This window comes from Magallana gigas, chromosome 8, assembly GCF_963853765.1.
Source record: "Magallana gigas chromosome 8, xbMagGiga1.1, whole genome shotgun sequence".
In the NCBI taxonomy this organism is placed as follows: domain Eukaryota; kingdom Metazoa; phylum Mollusca; class Bivalvia; order Ostreida; family Ostreidae; genus Magallana; species Magallana gigas.
Genome location: NC_088860.1, coordinates 30,133,405 through 30,153,528, shown reverse-complemented (window position 1 = coordinate 30,153,528; position 20,124 = coordinate 30,133,405). Strand labels below are relative to the sequence as shown.

The following is a 20,124-nucleotide window of genomic DNA, read 5'->3' as shown; positions in this document are numbered from 1 at the left end:
TATAGTTTTTGTTCGAACCAAAATATCCTTGGATTATAAAAATGCTTTACATAAAGATGTTTGACAATTTCAGTTCCAGTGACAGACGTGCAGATACACCTACAACCTGAGTATCAATATGGTTTGTCGGACTGGATTAATTGTACAGCAAACACAATAGACAAGTATACACCTATGTTCTTGGAAGTGTGTGTCAACGAAAGCACATTTATCCCTCTCGAAAACGCCACCAATTCCACGTATTTTGATATTGTTTCTCTGCCGAAAAACGAAAACTGTTCTGTGCAGAAAATGTTGAGCCACACCGTGGTTGTAGACAGCAAAATGAACGTATCATTGCGATGCAGAGTTTACGATGACTATTTCAAGACCTCGTTCATTTCTGATTGCGTCAGTCCAAACATCTCCCCAGCTTCAGGTAGCGCTTCACTCATTTTAGTGTGATTGGTTTGAAATGGTTGTCTTTGGTTCATCTTTTTGTACCTGCAAAATTTATTCATGTGGTGATTGTTGCTGTATAGCTCTAAAAAAGTATAATCCATTAATCTTATGCAAATGTTGATTAATCTTGACCTATGTTTTCAGTTCAAGTAATACTAGAGCCAAAATCTCAAGAAAGATTCTTTGGATCAACTGCAGAGATGTTTTGTCATGCCAATACAAGTATCTTTCAATGGAAGGTTATCCATCTGGACTTTCAGAATTCGTCGTCGTTGCCACAGAGACTGATCTCAGTATATTATGATGAAACAAAACAGGGACTTGAAAACATGATAAATGCTACGCTACTTAGAAAAGATGTAATTGTGAACATTTCGTATGTGTTCAATATTAGTGAGATAGCAACGGTTTGTTTCTTAGAAGGGAAATATTTCTGCGTCCTAGAGCTTCTGGATGACTCTGTACAAACAACGAGTGATAGTGGAACCCTTACGATCCATGGTGAGATTTTGTGACTCCTTTTGGTTGATTTTACCCCTAGATATTGGTCAATTCAAACATAGATTGTGTTTCCATAAAGGCCTGTTTCTTGAGAAAAGTTCCAACCTCGATTTAATCGAAAGAGATATTTCAATAAGATTATAAATGAAAAACGTAATTTATCTGTTTACAGTTCAGCCAATGGTGACAGAGTTCTTTCTTCAAGATCCCTATTACAGCGAATCAAATCACAGATTCAGTTGCAAAGCAACATTTAACGACAATACAAACGTCAGTTTAGAAATACAACAGTGTAATGAAAACTCCTACAAAACCCTTACTGATGATTCTGATTTTGCTCTGATTGAAACCTTGGATAACGAGATTGCTGGAAATTGCACACATCAGATATCCATTGTGTATAGCTTCAACTTTACAACCGCTTCCAATGGTACTCTTCTTAGATGTCTGGCTGTCGATAACACCTTGAAATTGAATGCAACAGTAGAGTGTTTGCGTCTAGTAATGCAACGTCCAGGTAAATATTTTATATTGACTGTTAAATCCTCCTTTGATAATGTTATCACATACACGACTATAGATGTACAACAAAAATGACCCCCTTTAAATCAATTATTGACTCAAATGACTGATCCCACGAAATATTGAGAGTTACATAGTTGAGTGTTGTTTGAAATTTGAAGGTCGTTGTTTGATATGTTTCCTCCTTGGGCAAGAGCTGCGTTAAAAGGGAGATAGAAAGGATGCGTTCGTGTGTGAATGAGTTGAAGAATGTGTTTAAGTTGAACCAAATGTGAAAGTTGGCATCGCGAACGAAATAACGCACAAACCCGCCCAATTTGATTGTTCTGGAAGTGTATGAATGGTTAGTTATTTTTGTATTGCAAACGCAGAAATAAAGAGGAATGCATGCACTATAATTTAGAGTTGTTGGTTTTTTTCTCTTTTTTTCAATGTGTTTACTTCTGTAGAAATATATTCTGTTGGGATGAGATGCTCTACTTTGCATTACCGTTGATACAGAAAGTCTTTCTTTTCTGTGCATTTCAGTGATTGTGGAAATGACACCTACGATCCTGTTCGCAAGATTAGGCAACACAACAGAATTGAGGTGTTCCGTACATTACAGAGGATACGCATGGTCCTCCATCAATATCGCACAACAGAATAAGTCCGGCTCTTTCTTGCTTTTGAATGTATCCAGCAATGGAAATGTAGAATCAGAAACCACCAGAATTAACGGATCAGTGACGAAAGACGACGACTACATCAACGTGACCGTTTCCTTTGATGGGAGTCCCGGCTTGGGGGTTTGTGAACTAAACCAAACCTATTCCTGTGACATTCAACTGATTGACTCGTCTATCGGTACCATTGCCGCAAATAGTACCCTGATCTTAGAGAGTAAGTACACATTGCATTGACTTAATCTTGAATGACGATACAACTTGTTATTTGATATAATGTCTTTTGTTTGACGTGATGTTCAGCAGATGATACGAATGTTTTTCTATATAGTTTTTGTTCGAACCAAAATATCCTTGGATTATAAAAATGCTTTACATAAAGATGTTTGACAATTTCAGTTCCAGTGACAGACGTGCAGATACACCTACAACCTGAGTATCAATATGGTTTGTCGGACTGGATTAATTGTACAGCAAACACAATAGACAAGTATACACCTATGTTCTTGGAAGTGTGTGTCAACGAAAGCACATTTATCCCTCTCGAAAACGCCACCAATTCCACGTATTTTGATATTGTTTCTCTGCCGAAAAACGAAAACTGTTCTGTGCAGAAAATGTTGAGCCACACCGTGGTTGTAGACAGCAAAATGAACGTATCATTGCGATGCAGAGTTTACGATGACTATTTCAAGACCTCGTTCATTTCTGATTGCGTCAGTCCAAACATCTCCCCAGCTTCAGGTAGCGGTTCACTCATTTTTGTGTGATTGGTTTGAAATGGTTGTCTTTGGTTCATCTTTTTGTACCTGCAAAATTTATTCATGTGGTGATTGTTGCTGTATAGCTCTAAAAAAGTATAATCCATTAATCTTATGCAAATGTTGATTAATCTTGACCTATGTTTTCAGTTCAAGTAATACTAGAGCCAAAATCTCAAGAAAGATTCTTTGGATCAACTGCAGAGATGTTTTGTCATGCCAATACAAGTATCTTTCAATGGAAGGTTATCCATCTGGACTTTCAGAATTCGTCGTCGTTGCCACAGAGACTGATCTCAGTATATTATGATGAAACAAAACAGGGACTTGAAAACATGATAAATGCTACGCTACTTAGAAAAGATGTAATTGTGAACATTTCGTATGTGTTCAATATTAGTGAGATAGCAACGGTTTGTTTCTTAGAAGGGAAATATTTCTGCGTCCTAGAGCTTCTGGATGACTCTGTACAAACAACGAGTGATAGTGGAACCCTTACGATCCATGGTGAGATTTTGTGACTCCTTTTGGTTGATTTTACCCCTAGATATTGGTCAATTCAAACATAGATTGTGTTTCCATAAAGGCCTGTTTCTTGAGAAAAGTTCCAACCTCGATTTAATCGAAAGAGATATTTCAATAAGATTATAAATGAAAAACGTAATTTATCTGTTTACAGTTCAGCCAATGGTGACAGAGTTCTTTCTTCAAGATCCCTATTACAGCGAATCAAATCACAGATTCAGTTGCAAAGCAACATTTGACGACAATACAAACGTCAGTTTAGAAATACAACAGTGTAATGAAAACTCCTACAAAACCCTTACTGATGATTCTGATTTTGCTCTGATTGAAACCTTGGATAACGAGATTGCTGGAAATTGCACACATCAGATATCCATTGTGTATAGCTTCAACTTTACAACCGCTTCCAATGGTACTCTTCTTAGATGTCTGGCTGTTGATAACACCTTGAGACTGAATGCAACAGTAGAGTGTTTGCGTCTAGTATTGCAACGTCCAGGTAAAAGTCCTATGTTGATGTTTGTAACAAAGAAGATGGGTGCATAAGGCGTTTAAACTGCCCATATGAGGATAGATAAGATATTATAAAATTTGAATATCAACAAATCCTATAATTTCTTTCTAAATTTATGTTAACAATATATATTTACCACAACATCAATTTATAACCCTTAAATATTTTAAATGAGTAGAACAGGTTGAATTAAACTGGGGTATTCATATCAAAATCTCCAAAAATGTCATTTTTAGAACTTCAATGCTTTTTCTTTCACCTTTGTCACTCAGGTGACCTAATGCAATTTGTCTTCATCCGTCGTCGTGCGTCTTGTATCGTGCGTTGTGGGTTGTTCGTTGTGCGTTAACAATTTCACATTTTTAACTTCCTCTTAAAAAACTACAAGGCGAATTGTTACCATTTTTAATATAAAGCCTTTCTATGGTAGAAAGAATCCAAATTGTGAAATTCATGGCTCTACCACCCCTGGGGTGCCAGGGTGGGGCCAAATATGCAAAAAAAAGCCAAATTTTAAAAAAATCTTCTTCCCTACTCCCACACATACAAGGAAAAAACTAAATACATAGTTATGATATCCGTGAAGCCCTCTACCAAATTGTGAAATTCATGGCCCCTGAGTTTGGGGTTCAGGCTCTAGGTTGGGCCACTTTGGCCATATAGTGAAAATGTATTAAATCTTAAAAAATCTTCTGTTCGCCAGTATATTTTTGAATAAAACTGGTACATGGTTATAATGTCAACGGACTTTTCTACCTTAATTGTGAAATTCATGGCCCCTGGGTCTGGGGTTCAGGCTCTAGGTTGGGGCCAGTTTAGTCATATAGTGAAAATGTATTAAATCTTAGAAAATCTTCTTTTTTACTCCCAAAAAACTGAATGCATGGTTATAATGTCCACAAACTCCTCTACCTAAGTTGTGAAATTCATGGCCCCTGGGTCAGGCGTTCACGTCGTAAAGGGGGGGAGCAATATATCCATATAGTGTTAATGCATATAATGTTTAAAAATCTTCTTCTCTACAGACACAGAACACAGAATAAAAACTAACTGCATATTTAGAAAAAAATTATCCTGTCATCTTTAATAATATTTCATGTCACCTGCATGTAAGACAAGTGTTGTGGCTGGGAAGGGGTTAATTGTTTGTCTCATTATTTTTTTCTGCTTAGAAATTTCAATGAAAGAAATGAGTTAATTCATATGTTTAGAAAAGAAAAATAATGAAGCTGTCCATCAACGTTATCAATAAGATATTGTGAAAGCATTTGAAAAAAGTTCAGGGAAGATGATTGTCATAGTTAATTGAGTTATCTTCCCTTTCTTCTTCATAATGGAGTTATTTTCATTATCTTGTTTATATTTAGTAATTAATCATTAAGATATAATGTAATTAGGAAGTTGTATGATTAAAATAGTTATGCAAGTATTTTTATCATTCGAAACAAAAAACATTTTTTAAATTTTTTAAAATAAACAAGTAGAGTTGTTAATAGTAAAGTTATAAGTAGTATACAAGCCACCTTATTTTAGTTTAACATATAAACATAAAACCTATTTTGACAGATAACATATTTGGGATAACCAATTTAATTGGAAACTGTGCACTTTTTCTATAGTATGTCATACATTCTGTTACGAGCTGTAAGTCTTGTGCTAAACTATAGGGTTAAGAGTCTTTATCGAAAAATTTCAGGCAGGGAGATGGATGTCATTACTATTATAATCTTCTTCTCCATAATGAAACTCAATTAAATGCATTGATGAGACTCCTCGACAATTTTGTGTATAGGCTATGGTACTCAGGTGACCGTTAAGGCCTATTGGCCTCTTGTTCTTTTATAGAGTGGGTCTGAGCTCCATATTTTTGCCATAGTCTAGATATGGTTTAAAGGAAATGAAACCGATTTCAATCAGTGAAAACGTAGAGAGATCACCCACTTTGCTATAGAAATGCCATTTTGTATCGCAACAATTGAATATGTTTAAAAAAATAATAGTCCGTAAATTCGTGGTGGAAGTCGCATATAGCATTAAACAATGAAGTTTGTTGTGACTGAAAAATCATTGGTTAGAGCACCAGATATTAGGTAACATTACAGAGATAGGGTTTTAAGGTTGTGAGTTCGATACCACAAAAACTTTATAAGTTATTTTTTTTATCGTTTGTTAAATATTCAAAACTGATCATAGTTAGAAATAGTGCTTTTGTAAACTTGTATTATAACATTATCAATTATATATAGTTGGGAAAAAAATAAATTTGAAATTGTATTTAACGACTGAACCGAATGGGCATTTGCGCGATCTTGTTCCCCGTCTTCTTTAAATCTTTGTATATCGATACATGTAGATGAATATTACAATCAATTGAAGCTTCTAATACTGAAATATAATTGTGTTTGACTGCAAACGGAGGATGGTTGCTGTATATCATCGCTGTCAGATACGTTACACGTAAACCCACTCTGGTGTTCTTTTTGTATTGTTAATTCATAATATTGGATTTTTAGTAGTTGAAATTTGTTATTTTTGCAATTTTTATTCTTACGTATTAATTAGTTTTAGAGGTATACATTATTGTTTTTTTTATGTGTGAATGAATTAATTAAAGGTTTGTGTGCGCTTAAAAAGTCAGAGATATGACATCGCGATCCATATCGCACGCTGATTCGCGGACTTTGATGTTTTATTCAGTTAGACACAATTTGTGATTTTTTTTTTTGGTATTGCATTCACAGAATTAAGAAAACAACGAATGTACACTTTTTGAAAAATTGAGTTGTTTTCTTTTTGATGTATAAATAATTACTGAACTGTGTAATAACATAATTTATGATGTTTATGGAAGAATGAAGTTTGTGTTGGTTTTACTTCAGAAATGTTTTCATTTTTTGCTTTTTAGTGTTTGTGGAAATGATACCGATGACACTGTATGCAAGATTGGACAATACTTCAGAATTGACATGTTCCGTACATTACAGAGGATACGCATGGTCCACCGTTAACATTCTACAGCAAAATACATCTGGCTCTGTATTACTCCTGAATGTGTCAAAAGATGGAGAAGTAGAATCGAAGAACGCTAGAATCAACGGGTCAGTGACTATAAGCGAGGACTATATCAACGTGACTGTGTCTTTTGATATAAGTCCAGGCTCGGGGGTTTGTGAACTGAATCAAACCTATTCTTGTGACATTCAACTACTGGACACATCAATTTCTACCACGGCTGCAAACAGTACATTAATTTTGGAGAGTAAGTGCACACTGCCTTTGCAATTTGAGTCGATGATTTCTTTAATTTTCGTGTAATATGACCACTTTTTATATGGTAATTAAAACTTCTAATTAGTTATCAGTCTTACCTGTTACCATAATAGTGTTGGATTGTAGAGCTCTACTTGAATTTTTTGATTACATGTTTATAACGTCTAACGTGAATTTGTGATTACATTTCCTTTGCGTTTTATTTCAGTACCACCTTCAAACTTGAATGTTGAGACGATGCCTTCATCAAACGTTTATTATGGCATTATTAATGAGACAGTAAACTGTACTGCAAATATGAATCCAAGCACTACCGTATTGTCTTTAATTGGAAAGTTATTTAATGGATCAACGGTTTATTCATTTGCTGAAAAAACAAATTCACAAACAATCGTCGATTCTGATAACAAAATCGGCTGTTATCCGACTGTACGAACTGTATTTAGCAAACTTGATGATTTTCTGGAAAAATTCAGCTGGGTAGGTTGTTTAGCAAATGATGCAGTTACTGGTCAAAGTTATATAACAGAATTCAAATTTGTAGTGGCAAACATAATTACATAACATAAATCAAATATGTTACATTACAGAATTTAAAAAAAATCGCTGAATAATTTAATAATGAACGAATTGTAATGTGTTAATATATGATCTGCTTATCAGTTTACAATTTTTGGGAAATTAATTTCTGTATTTTTATTGTTTACAGTGCTTTAGTAACGCATATATATTGATGAACTAAAATTTGAGTGTCAGTCATAGAGTAATAAGCAAGATAGAGGGCCGATTTTTTTAATTTACATTGGTTAACATGCCGGTAAAAGTTTTTTTTTTATTATTACTTTTGAACATAAATAACCAGTTCCTGGTGTTTGCCACATTCGTTTGAGATTTTTTCTTTTTCATTTCAACATTCAAAATGTAAACAAAAACATGACATAAGCTTTGTTTACATTACAAATAACTGTAAGCTCTTGTATCTCGTCCATATCTTGACTGACTTTCAAATTTTGGTTGACTATTAAAAATACCTTACTTAAGCATTAGAAACATTTAAAACGAAACAATATGTTTTGAAAAAATCGTGACCATGCCCCATTAATGAACAATTGGAAATCGAAATTTATCTAGATTTTTTTCCTGGAGTGACTTGTTTGTCTTATTTCGAGGAGGAGTGAGTGTATGTAGCAAAGGACTGCTGACAAGCAAATCAAAGTAATAATAAGTTCGGGACTTGTTTACATAGATTGTAACAAAAGCTTAAAATTTATGAACATCCTTCCTATTTTTTGCCTGCTATGTTCAAATCTTAGACATCCGTTCTGATATACGACTCATTTTTATAAATTACTATTTTGTTCAAATTATTCAAGTCATTTCAAATGGACCCTATACAAATCAAACACAATAGGTAACATGCATTTTTAAATAAGTGTTATTGTTTAATGTACATAAAATAATAGTAAGGCTTAATTTACAAACAAATTAAGTGGAATGTATATAAATTTATTTTGAATGAAAAAATAAAAAAACAGATTCATTTTTTTCTCTTCTGTATTTTTTTTGTTTGGGTGTTTTGTAGTAAAAGCTGACGTGAATTCATAAATATGCATAATTTTTCCTGTTATCTAAGACTACCGCCATATTAGGTGTCGATTTCTATTATTACGCTGATGTAAACAGATAGCCATGCTATGACCTTGAATTGCTAGTATTACATATTGGTCAATATGATACTTATGTATACCTATGTACTGCGCAATGAATTGTGATAATGATAACTAACAGAATGAACTATGTGACTCTTGTAGCACTGCGTAGTATTCCTAAATGATGTTAAGAAACCAGGTGCATAATACGGGCATAATAATATCCAATTTAATAGTTTATAAATGAGTGTCAGATTTGGCGATTCTGTGTCTGCAACGATATCTCTGGTACTCTATATTGAGTCATGTATTGCATATTCTATATAACCTTTGTAACCTTTTATGCCATGTATGAATGAATGTATTATGAGTAATTGATGCTTCATACCTAGGTGGGGGGACTCGGAGACTCAGGACTCGGAGACTCAAATCCTGCATCTGTACTCTTTGATAGACAGTTTTGTTACTTTATTTAGAAATAAATTATTCATCTAAAATTTGAACACTAAATGTTCACTCATGATCATCGTAGATGGGCCGAACTGGTCAGAACTGTCAATCATAAGTAAAATGTTATATATACCTCTGTAAAATGATGTTAGACAGAATTTGATTTTGAATTTAATCTAGATCTGTAATTTTTGGAGTTTGAGAATTTTAGAATTTCTATTTAGAATTGTATTTTGGGTTTTGATTCCGAGATTCTTGATTTGGGCTGCTTTTGATTCTTGCAACTTTGACTATACGATCACGCTTTAATAAAACCGCTTGTGAAAGAACTACTGGACTTCGTGGTTACTGAGCTTGAGTCGCATCTCCAGGAGATAACTAAAGGTTGAAGGCTTACATGAACTTTCTTGGTGCCGTGACCAGGATTAAGCGAAGTTCAAAACAGAATAAGGTAAGAAACATTTCTACATGTCTCTTATAGCTATCTCTAAGTACACAACTTTGTCTAAGCAACCAATATGGCGACAGGTGATGGGTTAGATAAAAAAGAATTTAAAAATCAAATGGAGCAATTAGAAAAACAATTTGCAGGGTTGGGTCAGAAGTAAGAAAACAAAGGGCAAGAGACAGGTCAAAAATCTTCAGAAAAAGAACAGATTAAACAAAATACTTTCGAAACATATCATGATGCTAGGTCGTATGAAACTCGTGAACTACGACACCGAGTCCCAAATCAGGATGATGATAAAGATTTTTTCATTGGTCAAGTTAAAGCTATAACAGCCGCACTTTCAGTGCCCCTATCATCTGTGATAACTCCTTTTGAGGGAGATGCTCACAAATTTAAAATTGGATAAAAGAAGTTGAAAAGTACAGTCTTATGTCTGGGAAAGAAGGTCTTGAGATCCCCATGCTTGCATACATAACGAGTATCCCCGAGTACCCGAACTCCGTCACCATAAGAAGAAAACATTCCGCGTTTCTCTGCAAATTATTTTTGCGGTTTTTATCATTTGCAATCACTAAATTTAACCTAAAACGTTATAATTTGTAAAATTATTAACAAAAATATTTTTATTATTATTCAAATTAGCCCTCTGAATACGACGTTTATCACACGTGCTATCATAACTTATGAACCAAACTCCGTCACCCACATGATCTATGATACGCCAGGGAATGAAGACACATTAACAATTTATCTAAAACTCAACTTGTATCTAGGCCAAGTTATAATAAGTAAAATCGGTGTATACAATTAAAATTGTATATCATTTCATCCAACTGAAATGATCGCCAGAATAAAAAAAAATGGGCCCTTGTAACAAAAATCACAATGACCTTTTCAAAATGTATGGATGCCGTTTGATTTCTGTCCTTACATATTTCAAATATATCATATCAATAATGAGTTTATTAATGATAATATTATTTATTTATTACATTTTTAATAAATGTAGCATATTCTAAATACCAACATACCGTATATATCTGTAACCCTGTATAAAGCAAAAATTACGACATGAGCGATTTGACGTTATCATCAAGTGTAGTGCATAAACGATATTGCAGACTGAAAAAATGTATTAATAAAATAAAAAATAAATTACATGTGAAATGTTTCATCTTGACCTCTCCTAGAATGACTGACTACCGTAAATAATCAAATAGGCCCGCGTGTCAGAAATATCGTTATTTTAGTGCATCCCTGATGAGGTGTTAGCTGATTTCACGCAATTATGGTTGCATAAAATGAACAAGATGTAATTTTGTTATGTTTGAACACATTCTTAAATTTGACCGTTGTAAATTTTTGACATTTGATTGAAGATTTTTGACATGCCAAAAATGACGTCATAATCGCACTTGATTTCAAACGGCGAGGAGTTTCCCGAAAGTGACGGAGTTAGGGGGCTATGCGATAAGGGTTCAGTTGGTGATTATACATGTATTAAAAGGTATTTAGATGAAACAGATGTGTCTGAAGAAATCCCATCTTGGAACGATCTTAAGGAATTCCTTAAAAATAGATTTGCAGAAATAACAGATCGCCAGCACGCGTTAGCAGTAATGCGTAGGACTCGACCAATTTCAAAATTCAAATGAAAGTGTTCAGTTGTTCGCTGAGAGACTATTGCAAATCACAGAAGACGCCTACAGTAAAGACAGACTAAAAGATCCTTTGGTACAACAACAGTTAGTAGATATCTTTTGTGACGGGTTGACATTCGACTACCTCAGAATGAACCGTAAGAAAACCCTAAAGAATTAGAATCTAGAAATTTAGGGTTTCTGGTCCGCTCCGCTCTACATAAACCCTTGACCGAAACGACAGAGTTTGACGGGGTTTGAAACCTCGCACGCTGGTGAGTGTCATACAAGTTTGCATGATCCAATAAGAAACGTTATTTCAAATAAAGATGTTAATTGTGCATTGATCAATGTTGAACCGTTGTTAAATGAGACGGACAAGTAAGTAGTTGATTTACTGTTATCGGTTTTTAGTCAGAGTGAATCTATCTTTTCTACAAATTTTATTTGTTCATGGGAGCAGCCATATTGCTATATTGTTTCTGTTTATAACGCTTTCTCTGATTGGTCACAATAGTTTTAAAATGAGTGCTCTCTCTAGATGGCGTTAACCCCGTATATGTAATGTCTTTTCTGTCAAGGGTTTAAGTATGAGCGGAGCGGATCAGAAACTTTTGACTTTGGAAGATGGTATTCACCTAGGTTTTTGATGGTGAAAAATAATGCTACATTCGAAGTTCTAGTTCTTTGAGATACGGTTTTCCTTTATCATTAGTGATTTTTTATACACTCTGAGTAAACGTCATCCTTAAAGAACAGATTACTAGTATATCAAATGTCTAAATGCATTAATTCAAAATTTACTTGGTGCTATATTTTGATTCGAACTGTGAACTTTAAAACTAAACAAGTAGGACTTGCTGTTAATATTTGTAAGATTGCTCATATCATTCCTAATCATTGTATACTAATATTAAGTATTTGCAATTTTTGCAAACCTAATTAAGTCTTATTGTCTCTGTATCGAATTTTAAATATCTGTGTTTCAGCACGCCACATTATGACTTCGTTATTTAGCAATATCACCAAATGAGCGTATTGCGTGCCTCTCAAATTTCATCCCTCAACAAGTAACAGCGGTCTCCGTTCATGCTGGTGAGCTGGAAATTTCGACTTTTCTCATCAATAGGTAATGTTTAATATAGCATTTTTTGTCATTAATTCTGGGAAAATAAATATAATATGTTTGAAAATAACTTAGTGGTTATATTTTGAATAAAATTTATTTAAAAAGAACATACCCTCTAACTGCAAAAAGAGGTGCATGTACAAGTGTCCGTTGTTGGTCCCTAATAAATGTCTAATGTTCAACAATGTCAATTCATAAGTACATGTACTAGTCAGTCGCGAAAATTCACTACGGTATTTTTGATATTAAAACGCAACTTTTAAAGTTTTGCATATATTAAAGACTTTAATTCGATCACAATTATTTAACCGATTTTTCTTTTCTCCTCCCCCTTTTTCTGGATGTTTAACATTGAATTGTGGTTAACCTAATAAATAACCCCTTATTTTGTTGCAGAGAGAAATGACAGTGGTATTTTTTCGGACGAGTATCAGCCTGTCTTTGATATATTGTGTAATGTACAACGGTTGTATTGGTTTATCAAATGGTGAAAGAGCAGTCAGAAAAACGTAAAGATTTAATTATCCTTTCAGTTATATATGTCTTTCACCGGTAAAATAAAACACACTCAGTGTATGCAAAAGGCGACACACCGGTTTATAGGAGTATCTTTATCAATTTTCGATGAGTCTAATATTTGACAAAGATATTGGTTATTTCTGTTGTTGTTGTTGTTGTCGTTGTTGTTGTTGTTGTTAAATGATTTGATATTTCCTGTAGAGAGTTAGACAAGGTGTGTTACAAGACGTGTGAGGTGCTGGTGACGTATTCCTCGTTATTCTACACGTCCTGTGGGTGGTGGGGGTGGAGTCGGTGTGCCAAATACAAGTGAGGCTCTGTCTGTATAATCCTATATCTCTCGAAAATTGCTATTTGCTGCACTACATTGTATTGGTGGAAAGTGTGGTCATAGAAAAGTTCTTACAAATAATATGTTTGCTGCCAATTCAATTTTTAGAGGGTTAAACGTACATGTAGATGTGCAGTGAAATAAAATAAGTAAACAAATGTACACGAACGCACAGTAAAAATATATTGCATATTATAATTTTACTTAACATGCTTTCTGCTGTAACATGTTATTATTTTTTTCAAAGTATATAATTACAGGACAGTCTTATGGTTCTTGAATATTTCAGACACGGCTATAAAGCAAAAGACAGCTCTTGCTCATCCTATTGCCCGAGTAAGTTTCGTCCCCATAATATAAGGTTACCTTTTTTCATCTAGCACTATGTTCTTGTTCTTTGAATTTCTATAATACAGGTTTATTATCAGCCGTAACGAATAGCATGTATTGGTAGACATTTGTCTTATGAATGAATTATTTTCATTTTCATAGTAAACGGCGGGTGGTCCGACTACAAACCTTGGTCTAGTTGGTCTAGCTGTGATAAATCCTGTGGTACAGGCACCAAAACGAGAGCTCGAACACGGTCATGTGACAATCCTGCTCCAAAGCACAACGGGAAAACTTGTCAAGGATCTGCTTCAAACACAGATTCGGTTTCATGCAAACTTCGGGAATGTCCAAGTAAGTTAAACCCCGTAATTTTACAGTATATGCTTCTATCATAATTTTTTTTGTTAATAATGAAGAAGAATATTTACAAAAGATTGACATGTTATGTGTACATGCATTGTTCTATTCAAAAATATTACAGAGTGATGCCAAATATATAATTTAATTAAAGCCATATCTGTCCGGTGATTATAGTCTTCCAAAAATCAAAAGAGAGAGGAAACTGAAGTAAGCAACATACAGTATGATAAATATACCACTGCTTTAAACCCCACCTTTAAAAGCATTTCACTCTATTGCTTCTATCTCAGTTGATGGCCAATGGACGTCTTATAATATATCTAGTGACTGGGGTGCATGCTCAGTGTCTTGTGGAGAAGGAACGACAGCTCGTGTCCTTTCCAGAAGCTGTACCAATCCAAGTCCTCAATATGGCGGCAAAGACTGTATTGGGGGATACACTAAAACAGAAACCAAGCCCTGTAACGACAGGGAGTGTCCAGGTTATTCTTGTTTTTTTTTTTAAATCAAATAATTCAGAACTATATTTGTTAATATATGAATATTGTTTGTACATATTGTGAAGTTTTATATGAATTATCCCAGTGGTGATGTAACTTTACACATGCGCGGATCTAGATGGGGGTCCCGCCCCCCCCCCCCTCCCCTGGAAAATGAAAATTTTAAAATTTACATAGTAAAGTTATCGCAAAGATGCCTCGGATACCCCCCCCCCCCCCGGGACAAACACAATTATCCTTCAGAACCCCCCCCCCCCCGGAAAAAGTTTTTGGATCCGCGCATGTTACAGCTGTAGGATATAGTGAAAACTACATAATCGATTTTTTTTTCATTTTCTGGGGATTGGCCCAAGGGGAACCGTTCTTTTTCTAAGCATTGCATTACAGCTGTTTACATAAAAATATATCAGTATTATATACTAGTATTATTTTAGAAATTGATTCGTAAACGTCCAAGTTTTTAATCTTTATTACTTTCAGTGGATGGCGGCTGGGATACGTTTGAGGCAGCCGGAGATTGGGGTGCGTGTTCGACTACCTGTGGAGACGGTCTACAAACACGCACGTTATCACGCACGTGCACAAATCCCAAACCCAAATATGGAGGGAAACCGTGTTCAGGATCTGCCACTAAAACAGAAACCACGACATGTTTGTTGAAATACTGTAAGTGAGTCATAAATACATGTACAGGTACTAGTATTGTAACTAGTACTAAGTAACTCAAATACTTTGTAATGGTTTGGACCTATTTGGACGACCAATGACATTAACCAAAATTGTTTTGATAACAGGCTGTTCAAGCAATAAGTAACTTGATGAAATGACTTACCGGGTATCTCAGAATCACGCACTTTTTGTTTTTGTTTACACTAATAGCAAAAAATTATACTGGTCAAAAAAACTTCTTACCAACTAAAAAGAATATCTACTCATTTATTATTTTTCTTGTACCTAGGTGTATGTGGCGGTAATACTTGTCCAGGTAAGTTTATATAAACTTTGCTGTACAAATTAAATTTTCATTTTAATGTAAATATTCACAACCTAAGATTATTCCCGATTAGGATTTTAAGCAGTATAGATAATACAAAGGTGTTTTTTTTTTCAATTATATTTCACCCGTCTCTCACACAGTTAATGGTGGTTGGTCCTCGTACACCACCACGGGAGTATGGTCGGCTTGTAGTCGGACATGCAACGAAGGAGTTCAAACCCTCGTATACAAAAGGACGTGTACCAACCCCGCCCCTCAGAATGGCGGTCTTCCATGTCTGGGAGATTCTACAATGAATAAAACCAGATCCTGTATGACCATCAAATGCCCAGGTGTGTTTCTGAATTAAATATGAACTTAGAACTAAGTTTGTGTTCGAACACAGAGCGAACAAGATTTGCATTACATGTATCTCGTATATACAGTAAGCATTTATATTCATCATGACGCTGTAAATATATTGGTGTACACTTGCCCATGTATAACACTATAGAACATAATTTGTAGAGTACGTGGTGATGGATCCGTCAAATGTCATTGGAACCATTGGTCAAGTGGTTAAACTCAACTGCCTTATAAGCCCGGCGGATGCCAAATGGAAAAGCATAAAACTTGTAGACAAGTCTTTGAACAAGCCAATAGTTGACATCTCTAACAACGGGAGCGTTCGATTGCACAACAGTCGTGTCGCCGGAAGTCTAGAGTCCCGAGCGGACTATGTGAAGGCTGTGTTCCTCTTCACTTTGTCACGTGGTTCCGGGGTATGTTCTTTGGTGTCCGAGTACACGTGTACTGTAGAAATGGCCGATGTAAACTCTTACACCATTACTGACCAGAGCTCCCTGGATATCACAGGTACACATAATATAGAAAGTTTATCTTGGTGTGGGATTTTCTCGTTTTACAATTTATCTCATATTATAAAAATGTGACTATGATATGATATAAGGAATAAGGAAACATTCTTTGAGTATTATGAGGTGATAATTTCGGTCGAGGCGTGATCAAATCCAGTAAAGCCCGAAGGGCTTTATGATAGATTTGATCACACCCCGACCGAAATTATCATCTCATAATATTCAAAGAATGATTCCTTATTACTTATATTTATATAATTTTAAGCCATCGTACCATTATATATTTAAATGATAGATAAGCAAACCACGCTGGCGCCTCGATTTGGCGTCATTTGTATTATGGGTTATATAGTACAAAATCGATACGTAGTGTTATCACAGGCGAAGACACTGGAAAATTTAAATATAATGATATACAATGCAGGTTTAAATTGATACCTATTTTTACCACCTTATGTGTGATTACGCTAAAAAAAAATCAAGCATTTTTAAGATGATATTCCATATTATGTGGATGCATTGTTCTATTGCAGCTCCTCCCTCTAATGTGGAATTGGGAGTTCAATCGTACTACAATGTTAGTAACAAGGCTGTCCAGACCATTAACTGCACTGCAGACCTTGGTATTACCTCGACGGTCTCTCTGGACTTACAAATCAAGGTCAACGGGGACTTTGTTGACTTTGAAGCATTCGGGGGCCCTCCTCAGTGGACTGTTTCAAATATAAGAAACGATGACTGTAGCGAAAAAGTTCTGGCGTTGTACAGTTTACCGTTTGTATCTGAAAAAATGGACAACAGCGAACTTAGGTGTAAAGCTACAGATAGTAAATACGGGACAACGTTGTATTCAAATGTTGGAAGGATAATTGTAAAAATATGACGCTGTTTTGGAAAACTCTATACAAATGTTGTTCCATACCGATATTAAGGTGTTTGATTTTGTTTCTTCTTGGTATGCCCATTACATGTCACAAGAGTATATTTATAAAATGAATGCATGTGTTCACTTGTTCATTTGTGTGTAACGACTCTTTCGATGAAAATACAATTTGGGAAGTGAATGGTGTTGACCCTTCAAGAGTTAAACCATCTCACCATCTGAAACTCGGTTTAAGCAAATAGCTCTCGTGAGTCAGGAACACACATGTATAAAATTATTTAAAAAAATCAAATATATGTATTTTTAAAAAACGTTCAACGTAAACAGAGATTTGACTGAGGGGTAACGGAATATGCGATACACAGACTGGCATATATTTACACATCCTTTGCACTTACCTTACAAGTTATAATTATACTACTTGCAAAAGAAAGTTGTACTCATAATTTTAATCAAAACATGTATTAAAATGCAATTGCTCCCATCAAAAGAATATTAGTATAGAAGCCAGTACATACACGTCTGTGTACATATACACACGTGTCTGATCGCTAGAAACAAAATGAATGGTAGAACTGTGAAAATACCATCGTATGTAAAAATACTCCCTTAAATTCGTTTTTTTTATTGTGCCTATTAAAAACGTAGGAGCGCGGATCCTAAGATTTTTCAAGGCGGGGATGGGGTGGCGATGAGGAGAAATTTAGTGGTATTTAATGCACGTAAGCTTTGGACATTTTTAGAGTGGGAGGGGGGGGGGGGGGACTTAGACACACCAGGTATGCTCATAAAGTCAAGGGGGTGCACGTAAAGTCTTCAGAAGCTCCTAAATTTTTGAGATTCTATTGAGTTAGACAAAACCGTAAAATGTGCCCTAGTATTGGTGCTCCAGTACATGTTCATTAACTTGCATCTTTAAAAGTAATGATTAGGAGGAATGCAATTAATTAAGGATTTTTACACACAAAAAAATCATGTTTGCTAACAATCTATTAGTTCGAAACCGAATGGAGATTTTACACTCTTTATCTTAATATTTTTTAAAATGCACATTAAGGACGTTATTTATTCAGTGTTTGAGTACTCAAATCCGGATTGTTAAAAAGTTCAAATTCATGAGTAAATTTTGTTTTAAATACAAAAAGTGTTTATGAAATGAATTATTATTGACATAACTATCGATATATTAACTAAATTATGAAAATAGGCTCTGACAAAGTTTGACTTTTAGCAAAACAGAGGAAATTCGGGCTAAATTTTTTAGATTCTGTTTTCCACTGAAATATTTTTGGTAGTGCTATGATATTTAAAGTTAAGATTTTATTTGTTAGTCAACATAATTTTGCATATTTTCTGTTGGTTTTTACTTGCTTTTTCGTTTAGATAATCGTATGGCACAAACGACAAAAATATTGAAAAATGCATAAAAATGATAAAAGACACCATATCTCAAAATTTTGATCATTGACCTCATATAAATTTTATGCCAGCAGAGAAAGGTCAATATACTCAGTTTAACACTATAAATGTTTAAGAATTATCATCATTCAGTTTTTATTATATTGAATCAAAAATAGGTAGTAATTTGAAAACTGATAGAGGAAATTCGGACTAGAATATCTATCAAAAGTGTGAATGAAAACTTAATGTTTTGTATCTATTTAATGTCACTACCATTCATAAACTGTATTTGATTTGTTAAGTGTTAAGGAATTTGTAATATTTTCACAATTAAGAAAATCTCATTCATATTGTAAAATTTTTATGGATTTTTCTTAAATTTTCAAAAAATATTCAATGGCCATAAACTCAAAAAGTAGGTCATTGACCTACTTTTTTGAAAGTGAAGAATAACACTACCAGGTAAGATCTATAACACACGGTAGTTGGTTTTTCATTATCATCAGTGGAATTTTTTTTCATTCTGAGTAAATGTCATCCTTAATAACATCTTAAAACTAAGATAAAATATTTTTCACTCATTACCATTGAAATTACAAAGTACCCGATAACACCTATGATAAAGGCTATTGTATGTTCCCTGATATCGTATCACTTTTTTAAAGTACAAACCATGCATATTTTATAGGATTTTAAGTTACATTTTAGGGCTTTTTTAAGAAAGAGGTGTCAGAAATCGATGATCCTATCCTATCGTTAAGGATACTTACAGTACTCTTTTGAAAATTAGAGCTATAGTTTTTTTTAAAGGAACAGAATGATGAGATTCTATTTCAAGTACTGAGATTATAATTTTCTTAAACCTCAAATTACAGTTCTTGCATGAAATAACAACAACAACAAAATTCGTACTATGTCTAAAATACATGTACTTCTACGAAGAAACCGTTATATGTTCTTTAGCAACATATAAACTACATGTGTTCTTATAGTCATGAAATTACCATGCAGTTGTGGAACTAATTTACATGTATTTATTTAATTACTTGCATGTACTGAGAATGTAGCGTATAATTTGTTGAAATAAAATTTGTTTTTTTCGGAAAATCTCTGCATGCACATGAAAATACTGTATGTGAAAAGATGACTGATAGTCTTAAAAAAAGAAGAAAAAGAAAAGCAATCTAAATCAACAAAAAAAAACAACCAAAAAACAGTGGTCCACAAGCAGCATTTAAGTACATGTATTAAAAGCAATTATCCCAACGGATGAAGTTGATCTTTCCTCAAGAAAAGAATTTTTAGAAATCGGAGTTAGGGAATCTTTTCGTCTAAGACTATTTCAAAAATTGTCTTTTCTTGTCAAACATCTATACGTTTACAGTTATAAAAAATGCGGTAGAACATTGATTTTATTTTTAAAAA

At 34.2% G+C, this 20,124-nt stretch overlaps 2 protein-coding genes across 4 annotated transcripts in view; both read left to right on the top strand.

Moving 5' to 3' along the window:
* The window catches only part of LOC105320702 (uncharacterized), a 38,273-nt gene extending 29,586 nt beyond the window's left edge, over positions 1-8,687 (top strand). The window contains exons 45-53 of one of the 2 annotated variants that reach the window (XM_066069204.1): positions 74-418; positions 586-942; positions 1,115-1,459; positions 1,993-2,346; positions 2,529-2,873; positions 3,041-3,397; positions 3,570-3,914; positions 6,835-7,188; positions 7,408-8,687. In XM_066069204.1, the coding sequence (XP_065925276.1) occupies positions 74-418; positions 586-942; positions 1,115-1,459; positions 1,993-2,346; positions 2,529-2,873; positions 3,041-3,397; positions 3,570-3,914; positions 6,835-7,188; positions 7,408-7,763 (3,158 nt within the window). In that variant the 3' untranslated portion in view covers positions 7,764-8,687. The remainder of the gene's footprint in view (positions 1-73; positions 419-585; positions 943-1,114; positions 1,460-1,992; positions 2,347-2,528; positions 2,874-3,040; positions 3,398-3,569; positions 3,915-6,834; positions 7,189-7,407) is intronic. The other variant, XM_066069205.1, reaches the window with a different exon arrangement.
* Positions 8,688-12,369: 3,682 nt separating this feature from the next.
* LOC105340239 (uncharacterized) lies at positions 12,370-17,420 on the top strand. Of its 2 annotated transcripts, none has more exons than XM_066069207.1 (11): positions 12,370-12,518; positions 12,915-13,027; positions 13,239-13,346; positions 13,658-13,704; positions 13,861-14,052; positions 14,352-14,543; positions 15,042-15,227; positions 15,520-15,546; positions 15,699-15,890; positions 16,066-16,413; positions 16,949-17,420. In XM_066069207.1, exons 2-11 carry the CDS (start codon positions 12,921-12,923, stop codon positions 17,296-17,298), a joined length of 1,749 nt encoding a protein of 582 aa, XP_065925279.1. In that variant the 5' UTR covers positions 12,370-12,518; positions 12,915-12,920; the 3' UTR covers positions 17,299-17,420. The 2 variants fall into 2 exon arrangements, with proteins under 2 accessions (XP_065925279.1, XP_065925278.1); XM_066069206.1 differs by lacking the exon at positions 12,370-12,518 and adding an exon at positions 12,615-12,751.
* The last annotated feature ends 2,704 nt before the right edge of the window (positions 17,421-20,124 follow it).

Bases quoted from the DNA above. Each gene is read 5' to 3' on its own strand.
- LOC105340239 (XM_066069206.1), top strand. From the start codon at position 12,686: ATGTCTAATGTTCAACAATGTCAATTCATAAGTACATGTACTAGTCAG. The intron at 15,228-15,519 runs GTAAGTGAGTCA...TCTTGTACCTAG, and splicing joins GACATGTTTGTTGAAATACT to GTGTATGTGGCGGTAATACT. The intron at 15,891-16,065 runs GTGTGTTTCTGA...CATAATTTGTAG, and splicing joins TATGACCATCAAATGCCCAG to AGTACGTGGTGATGGATCCG.